This window comes from Dermacentor albipictus, chromosome 1 (assembly GCF_038994185.2).
Source record: "Dermacentor albipictus isolate Rhodes 1998 colony chromosome 1, USDA_Dalb.pri_finalv2, whole genome shotgun sequence".
Taxonomy (NCBI): Eukaryota; Metazoa; Arthropoda; class Arachnida; order Ixodida; family Ixodidae; genus Dermacentor; species Dermacentor albipictus.
In genome coordinates this window covers 493,015,192-493,024,791 of record NC_091821.1, presented here as the reverse complement: position 1 = coordinate 493,024,791, position 9,600 = coordinate 493,015,192, and the positions used below count along the sequence as shown (strand labels likewise).

Sequence of the window (9,600 nt, the reverse complement as noted above, 5' to 3'; positions counted from 1 at the left end):
TGAAGATAATGGTGCTTTATTGGTACCCCTTTCGAAACGGCGCGGTGACAACTAGTCACCTAGCCTGCTACATCCAGCGTCAGCTACACGCAGCATGTAACTGCTATATGCAACTGCTACGCGTCGGTATACCTTGCAGAATATAACGCAACTGAAATGGAAAGTTTGTACGTATCGATGCTACGCGGCGCGCTTGTCGAATGGTACAATACGATAGTTATGACGACGCTGCTGATTGAAATTCATTCCCTTAGAAACTGGACGGTGAAAAACAGTCACCTAGCCTGCTTGAATTAATCAGTTATGTCATACATGTTTTTCATGGCATGAATATTTATACATCTCCCTAATTTTCATTTCCATCCTCAAGAGTTCTCTATCTGCCTTGCACCGCTAGCAATGCAGGCGCTATCTGGTGTAACACTTGGTGTAATAACACGCAACTGCAATGCAAACATAGGGTGCAAGTTGGACGCTACGCGGCGCGAATCTCATATTGCATGGCAAGTGGCCCGATACGATGCTAACGATGATCATGACTTGTTGGCATCCCCTTTGAAACGCGGTGGTGACATAGTCACCTCGCTAGCTTGATTTAATCAGGTACACAATGTATATTTTTTCTAGCATTCTTGTATACATCTCCTTAAACTTTCTTTTACTCCTCAAACCTTGTTTAACTGCGTTGCACCGCTACATGTGTATCTGCTACACGGCGTGCCACTTGGTGCATAGTATGCAACTGCATTGCAAAACGTGCACGTATGCACGCTGCCCAGCGCGCAGGTCACATCGTGTCTTCGCGCGCTAGGACGTGTTTATAGGGAATATTTCCGCTTTATGCTAGAAAGGGCTGGCGTGGCTCAGTGGTAGAGTAGCTGACTCTCCGCAGTGGCCCCGGGTTCGATGTTGTTGGAAACTGGGTCTTTTTTTTCCCTCATTTCCGACGATAGCTCCTACGAACACCGGACACCGGCGACGGACACCGTGGCCGCCCGGAACAGCTGTTGGAATGAGCCCTAACAGCTTATGCTGTAAAAATGGCAAATAAATATCAGTTGTGCTCTGCGTGGTGGTATTGTAAGCATACATCGTCAACAGTACAACACGAAGGGCCGATAGCACATCTTCGGCATGACAAAGTCTGCAGTGGAGCGCCTGAAGAACGGAAAGGGTTCTTTCGGCACTGTCCCCGTGGTACTCAAAAGCGTCCTTCGGAACAATCTGCACCAAATTCGTCTTCAGCCAACAGTGGCTCCCAAGGCAAGCGTTCCTGTCTAACGATTGGCCACCCAGTTGTGTCCACATCGGGCTCGGTCTGCCATAAAGTAACCATGAAAGCTCAGGCCCCCACAAGCCTCACGGAGATTCCGAACAGGATTATTCAGGAGAACCTAGACGCTTGTCTTGGCACCATAGGCTTCCGCGGCTTCACGGCCAGGAAGAAGTCGAATACCATCTCTGTGTGGCTCCCGACATTGGCTGTTGTCGAGCGTTTGCAAACGCTTCAGCGTCTCTCGATTACAAGCGAAGTCACCGTGCCGGTCCAGGAGTACCTGGTAGAGGGCTCGGACTTACAGCGCTGTGTCGTTTACAACATTGACGTTCGCGAGGACCAGACTGCTCTCCAGCGTGAGCTCTACTGTCCTACTCACTGTGTCATTCAAGCGCGTTACATGGGAAAGGGGCGTTCTTGCATCGTCACCTTGCAGGGCCCACCAACTACCCCAGCCCGCTTGTACTACTATGGCTGCATTCTACGACCTCGGCCGTATAAACCCAGTGTCGCCTATTGTTACAACTGTTTCCGACCTGGCCACATGCACCAATCCTGTCCGTTTACAGCGCCAGATGAAACTGTACTAGCTGGCAGTGTCTTACTAATGTGGACTCTGCAAGACCGAGGACCACGAGATCACTTCTGCAACTTGTCTCAGAAAGTAAAAGGCCATCAGAAGGTTCGTCGCGGGATTCATAAGCACTGGCCTCAGCATGCTGCCGACATCTAAGCAGTACCGACATCTAACAGGTTTGTGGCACTCCAGTGGGATGACGACGACTGGCCAGAGCTTTCCGAGCCCGACCCGCCTTCCCAACATACCTACAGTGACAAAGTTCGCAAAGACCGCCATCGCCCGCTGGTGACACAGAAGTAGAGCGTGCCGGAACATCCGCGTTATGATATGGCAGCAGGTGACAATCAAATTGTCCGCCTTTTAGCGTTTTCCAAGCTCCGACAGCACCATGAACTACTTGCGCGTCGCCGACGTTCAATGGAATCTAACACCACTACAACTATCGATTCCGCTGCACCATCGTCTCTGTCACGCCCTGCTGTATCGTTCGCAGATTCTACGAGGTCTTCTTCTCCGTTGCCGGATAATTCTACAACATCCCAGTTGCGGTTCATGGTCAGCCAGTTATCCAACCTGACATCTGTGATTTTACAACGCCTGGACTCATTATCGAAATGGCGGGTACATGTGCTTGTAGTGTGCTGCAGTGGAACTGTAGAGGTCTCTCCACGAAAGTGTGGGAGCTTAAATCCTGTCTTCATATGAACAAGCTGCAGGTGTGGGCCCTGTTACTACTGGAGACCAACGCCTGCTTTCCATTCCGGGCTTACGTGTCTCCTTCGATGAGTGACCGTCGCGTGCACACAGTTGCCCTTCCAGGATAGGCGGCAGTGCATGTTGATACGCGCTGTCCTTAGGTCTGCCTTTCTCTTGAAAACTGGTGTAACTCATATAAGGAGGTAGTGGCAGTAGCTGTGAAGTCACCCAGGGCAACTGTTGTGGTAGTGTCATACTACGTAAGACCAGCCGGTGGCTCTTCTTCAAGGATTAATCTTGGTTGGTGGTATTGAATGTCCGTCGACGATACCCAGCGTGTCCTATTTTAGTTGCTGGTGATTTTAACGCCCCTCGCCTAGATTGGGGGTGTAGAGGTCGCCACAGTTCAGCCCTGTTTGTTAGGCTGCCACCACAGTGTGGCGCCCCCTGTGACCTGTGTGTGCCTGTCTCTATATATGTTCGGGCCCAATAAAGAAGGGTATTTCCCTTTTCGTCTAAGCAAGTGGCGGTACGTGTCGGTCCATCCCTGCGTTCTCGTGCCCCGCGCGGCACTAACCACGCGACATGGTGTCAGAAGTGGCCGGATAACGCCCCCCTGCCTTAGGCCTCACCTCATAGCAAGGCACCAAGATGTCCCTCGAGACCGGCGAGCCGCCGAAACTGTATGGGGTCAACTTTCAGCCGCCGGCACCGTTCGACTTCGCGAACCCGCCGACGTGGGCGACATGGCTCAGCCGCTACGAAGACTACGCAGCGGTTTCAGGACTGACGCAAGCGTCGGGAGACATGCAGGTACGCTCACTACTGTACTGCATGGGCCCGGAGGCCCGCCCGCTTCCCGAGACTTTCTCGCTCGACGCCCAGTCACTCGCTTCATACCAAGCCGTTGCCATCCACTTCACTGAGCACTTCATGCACCCGGCAAACGAGCTTGACGAGTCGTCACGGTTCCACAGACGTGTTCAGCTACTCGACGAAAGCGTCGACACGTACTACGCAGAACTGCGCAGGATGGTTAAGCGCTGTAACTATCCGTCTGCTGCTGTCGAGGAAAAGCTCGTACGCGACCGGTTCGTCGTCGGCCTTTGCGACTCCCGTCTCTCGGAGCAGCTGTGCCGGAACGCGAAGTTGACACTCCAGGACGCTTGGACACAAGCCCGTACATCCGAAGACGTCGACAGGGAAAAGGCGTTGCCCAAGAACCGCTCCGAGCACTCCCGCGAGCTCAACCTCGACGCCACAAAAGCTAAAAAGTTCCCCTCTCGCCGTCGCTCCGGCGCTAAGCCTCGTTCGCCGCAGCCGCAAGCAGAGCGCTCAAGCGAGCTGTCCACATGTGACTTCTGCGGCCGCGCGCCTCATCGACGTTCAGACTACCCGGCCCGACGTTCCACCTGCAACTTCTGCAAAAAGAAAGGCCACTTTGCCGAAGTATGCCGCTTGCAGAAGTTCAAGCAGTACAAGCTCAGCTCCGTTCACCTGCACGCCGTCGCGACACCCGCCGTGGCAAAGTTCGTCGACGTCACCATTGACGACTACACAGCGCAGTTCAAGGTTGACTCCGGAGCCGACGTATCTGCCGTTCCCAGCGACTTTTCTACCTTGCCCGCCAAACTCGACCAAGTCGACACTCTGCTCACTGGCCCTGGAGGACAGCCACTGCGCGTGCTGGGCACGTATCTGGCACGACTTCGGTGGCAAGGGAAAACAAGCTGTCAGCGCCTCTACGTGATCCAGTCTCTCACTGTGCCTCTTCTGCGACTGCCAGCGCTCCAAGCCCTCCAAGTAGTTCGATTTCGTGATCAACTCAAGACTTCAAAAGCGACGCTGCACGCCGAGCTCTTCAATGGATTGGGCACCCTCAAGGACGAATACAACATCCGGTTGAAGCCCGATGCCGTACCTTTCTTGCTAAGCGTACCTCGCAGGATCCCCATCCCGCTGCTCGAGATCGTCCGTCGCGAGCTGGACAAATTGGAAAGCGCAGGCGTGATCGTAGGGTCGACAAGCCAACACCATGATGCTCGGATCACGTCGTAGTCCAGAAAAGCGATGGTTCCTACCGCCTCTGCGTCGACTTGACACAACTAAGCAAGGTCGTCCTCCGGGAACGACACGTTCTACCAACTGTCGAGCAAGTCCTTGGCCTCCTCGGCGATGCAACACTTTTTTCGAAGCTGGACGCGACCGCAAGCTTCCACCAGGTGAAGCTCTCTAAAGACTCCCAAGAGCTTACGACATTCATCACCCCATATAGCCGATACTGCTTCTGTCGGCTCCCCTTTGGCATCACCTCCGCACCAGAGTACTTCCAAAAGCAGATGGCAAGAATCCTGCAGGGCCAAGAAGAAGTCGCCAATATGATAGATGATATTGTCACATGGTGGTGACGTTGAAGAACACGGTAGAAATACGCAGTACTGTGACAGACAAAACTAACTTTTATTGGGCGACCCTGTGCCCACAAAAACAGGCTACAATTATAGCACAACGATAGCGGCGAACACGGTCGGCGATCGTCGAAAATCTGATCAGCGGGTCAAGCGCGTCGGCTTTTATAGAGCAGTCGTCGAATGTTCCAGACTAATCGTTCGGATCCGCGTGCCTTCCACAAAGTTCTACACCATTCGCGTCAGGTGATGAAATCAGATAACATAACGTTCGGCGACAACAGACAGCGGATAGAAGCATCGATAACTTTCCAGAAACTTCGGATACATTCAGGCGCGTCCCAGGCTCTGCGATTACATTTGTTAGGCTGCGAAACGTGGTTGCCCGATAAAGATAAGTACACGTGTCAATATTTTGGTTTTTGGACGCACCCGCCAGGAACATGACGCCAGACTGACCCAGGTGCTATCTCGCCTTGCAAAAGCAGGTATCACATTGAACAAGGACAAGTGTCGTTTTGGAGTACCGGAGGTCTCCTTCCTCAGAGTTGTCGTCTCGGCAGAGGGCATCAGGCCAGATCCGGGCAAGGTCGAAGCAGTCAAAGCCATGGAAGCTCCAACGGACGTCACCGGCGTTAGAAGACTGCTCGGAATGGTGAATCATCTTGCCAGATTCTTGCCACACATCTCGGACGTCACAGCTCTCATCAGAGCCCTACTGAACAAGTCTGCGAGTTGAAATTGAAATTGAAGTTCATTCAAAATAAGAAAGTACACAAGAAATGTTGTACAGGACATCTGGATCCCTAGCTCAAGGCTAGTTGGGATCCATGCTAGTTATTAATTCACATTCTTAACATCAATACGAAGAAGTATAAGTAAGTCATATATACATAAACATTGAATTAGAACACAAGGCAGGGTACGTCTATTAGCTACGAGAAACCGACAGAAAGGAATGTGTATTTTAGTAAATTATACAGTGCAAGTGAAAAGGGTGAACATGTGTATACAATCCAGATGAAAGCTATGCAGATAATAGTAATGAGTGATAATGGAATTTCACTGATAATGAAAAACATTTTGCTTGTTTTACTTCTGTTGGTAAGCTGTTCCATAGGAGTGCTCCAGTGTTGCTTAACCTTCGCCTTCCATATACATTATGCATTTTTGGCAAGAGAAAATTTCCCTTAAGAGCGCTGCGTGTATTGCTTCTAGAATGTAAAAAATGTGATACACTCAAAGGACAGTTAGTGGTTATACTGTTATGAGTATGCAAGGTAGATTTAAGATTCAGTAATAAATTAAAAGGCAGTATATTTAAACTTTGAAAGAGCGGCAATGATTTAGCATTGTAGTCCGAAAAAGTCATAAATCGCAAGGCCCTTTTCTGAAGAAGTATGATAGGTTCAAGTTGGATGTGGCAGCACGAGCAAAAGGCAGCATTGGAGAAAATCAAGGAACTCTTGACGTCAGACAGGTGCATGGCCAAGTACCACCCGTCGTACGCCACTGCGGTATCTGCGGACGCAACCTCATTCGGACTCGGCGCAGTTTTGCTACAGACGCAACACTCAGGAGAGCGCCGCCCAGTCGCATTCGCTTCGAGGTCAATGACCGACACCAATCAGCGTTACAGCTTGACTGAAAAAGAAGCATTGGCAACGATGTGGGCTATCCAAAGGTACGACGAGTTCGTCCGCGGCATCCCCTTCGACGTCGAGAGCGACCACCTGCCACTCGTTTGACTTCTCGGCTAGATGGAACTGAACATGTTGCCGCCTCGTACTCAGAGACTACGGCTGAAGACCATGCGATACCAGTTCCGTATGCTGCACGTGCCAGGAAAGCTGCTAGCCACAGTCGATACGTTGTCACGCAACACCGACAAGCCACCCACTCCTCTAGACACTATCGAACTTTTTGCAGCACAGGTAGTCGGCTGCACGTCGGAAGTCTTGCCACTCAGCCTTAAAGACGTGCGACAGGCACAAGAGTCCGATGGTGAGTGCAAGGTCCTCGCCTCCGTTTGCCAGCATGGTTGGCCACAAAAGACCAAGATAAAACTGCACCTCTCAAAGTACGCCTCTGTGGCAGACGAGCTCTCTGTCTGCGACGGTGTTCTGCTGAAAGGCGCCCAGTTAGTCATCGCATCGTCCCTTTGGCCAGCGGTCTTGATGCTGTTGCCCGAAGGTCATCAGGGCATCAACAGGACCAAATCCCTAGCTCGGGAGTCAGTTTGGTGGCCTGGTATCTCGGCAGACATCGCCACTCTCGTCGCCAACTGTGAACAGTGCGCTTCCACCCGCGTGAACTATGCCGAGCCCCTGCTCTCCACGGCCCTACATGGACTTCTCTGGGAATTCCTTGGAATAAACTTGTTCCACCTCAACGGCCAGACGTTCATCCTGGTGGTGGACTATTACTCAAGCTTTCCTGAGGTGGTGACCCTGAGGAGCACGACAGCTCAGGCAGTCATCGACGCTCTCAAATCCATCTTTGCCCGCCATGAAATCTCGCAAGAAGTCAGGTCAGACAACGGCCCACTGTTCTCGTCGTAGGAGTTCGCGGCGTTTGCAACGTCATACGGCTTTAACCACGGGACCAGCAGTCCACACTACGCTCAATCGAACGGAGAGGCAGACAGGATGGTGCGTACAATGAAGGACCTGTTTCGCAAAGCAAAGGATCCTTATCTGACTCTGCTCAGCTATCGGGATACTCCAGGAGTCGACGGCTTTAGTCCAGCCCAGCTGTTGAGGGGACGTCAACTCAGAACCAGAGTCCCAAAGCAAAACTCCCAGCTACGTCCCAACTGGCCGCCAACGAAAGATATCGTCGCCAAGGATATGGCTTACAAGCAGAAGCAGGCCGACAAGTACAACAGGCATCATGGAGCTCGAGACTTACCACCACTCCAAACACGTCGGCGTGTCTGGGTGCGACCTGATCAAGTGCAGGCTACGGTCCTCAGTCCAGGGCAAAGACCAAGAAGCTACGTGGTCGAAACGGAGCGAGGTGGCACCCTACAGCGCAACCGGCGTCACCTAGTGTCTTTCGGGCCTAGTGTCTCCGGAGAGGAACCACCACCACTGCAGCAAGTTCACTGTCAGGAACTTCAGCCTGCCAACATTGTGGAATCCACGGTCCCCCTCGGACAGTCCGTGCAACAGTCCTCTGCAGTCAGGGACCGCAGCGACGGTGTGACACGAACACGTTACGGCCGGCCTGTTCCGGCGCGCCGTTTGAACTTGTGAAACTTTTGACGTGTTTGGCTTCCTGAATCTCTCCCGTCTAACCCTCCAATGCTTCAAGGGGGGAGATGTAGAGGTCGCCACAGTTCAGCCCTTTTTGTTAGGCTGCCACCACAGTGTGGCGCCCCCTGTGACCTGTGTGTGTCTGTCTCTATATATGTTCGGGCTCAATAAAGAAGGATCATTCCCTTTTCGTCTAAGCAAGTGGCGGTACGTGTCGGTCCGTCCCTGCGTGCTCGTGCCCCGCGCGGCACTAACCACGCGAAGGGGGTACCCTACTCCTAGCCCCCGAGGTAGGCGTGTGCGAGACGCCTTCGTGGATACGTTGTTTGTACTACTGAACCATCCCAATTCAGAAACGCCGGCTGTGCCTGAAGCTAGACGTACAACATACGCATCGGATCTTACGTGGTGGTCGGGTCCCGGCGCTCCCACTTGGCGCCTGGAGCCCGGCTTCTGGGGTAGGGACCACCACCCTGTCATCATCGGCCTTCATCCGTCGCCGGCCCACCGATTGCGCCGCAAGTGTACTCTGGTCAACTAGGACACGTTTCGCTTCGTTCTCCGAGATACCTCTGTGGACTCGTCACCACTACTTGTTGACCGCATACATAGCGCGCTCAATGAAGCTACAGCCATCAGCTGGGTAGGCATCGATGGACCGGCACCGGATATTGGCCTGCTCAACTTGTGGGCTGCTCGCAGACTAGCTGAGCTGGCAGCATCCCGAGACTTCACTTTTGCACAAGCACGTACAAGACTTAATTTCCTTACTGCTAAGGCCCGAAGATATGGACGCGACCTCTCGCGGTGGCACTGGCATGCGTGGTGTGAGCGGTTTTCATCCAAGACATCAAATGCTTCTCTCTGGCGAACGTTCAGTTCCATGGAACGCGGTTGCCGCCGTCCATACGCGGCGGCCAGCCTGCTTCGCTGCTGGCTTGTCGCCGTATGATTTCGCCAGAGATGCAGCCCGGACGTTTTTCCCTCAGTACGACGTGTTGCCCCAAACAGCCAATGCTGCTTCCTTGGCAGGCATTCCGGCACAAATCGACAAGTTACCATCTACAGCAGACTCCGAGGTGGTTGCAAGCTCTGTCAACATGCCTGAGTTGCTTGCAGCGATAGATGGTATCAGTCGCAACACAGCACCCGGTCCAGATTCTATTCCTTATGAGGCTTACAAGCACCTGAGTTGCGATGTGCTGCCTCAACTCCTCGACGCCATTAATAACAAGGTGTAGCTAGATGGCGTTGTCCCTCCGGGCTGGAAACCGGCTATTGTGATCCCGATTCCGAAACCAGGCAAGCCGCCGACCGACCTTGGCAACTTCCAACCCATTTCCCTAACGTCAACGTTGTGCAAGCTTGCTGAGAAAATGCGCG

At 52.8% G+C, this 9,600-nt stretch overlaps 1 protein-coding gene across 1 annotated transcript; it reads left to right on the top strand.

The window, feature by feature from the left end:
• Window positions 1-7,608: 7,608 nt before the first annotated feature.
• On the top strand, window positions 7,609-8,217 carry LOC135911972 (uncharacterized). Its single transcript, XM_065444356.1, has one exon. The coding sequence runs from the start codon at window positions 7,609-7,611 to the stop codon at window positions 8,215-8,217; it is 609 nt and encodes a 202-aa protein (XP_065300428.1).
• The last annotated feature ends 1,383 nt before the right edge of the window (window positions 8,218-9,600 follow it).

Bases quoted from the DNA above. Each gene is read 5' to 3' on its own strand.
- LOC135911972 (XM_065444356.1), top strand. From the start codon at position 7,609: ATGGTGCGTACAATGAAGGACCTGTTTCGCAAAGCAAAGGATCCTTAT.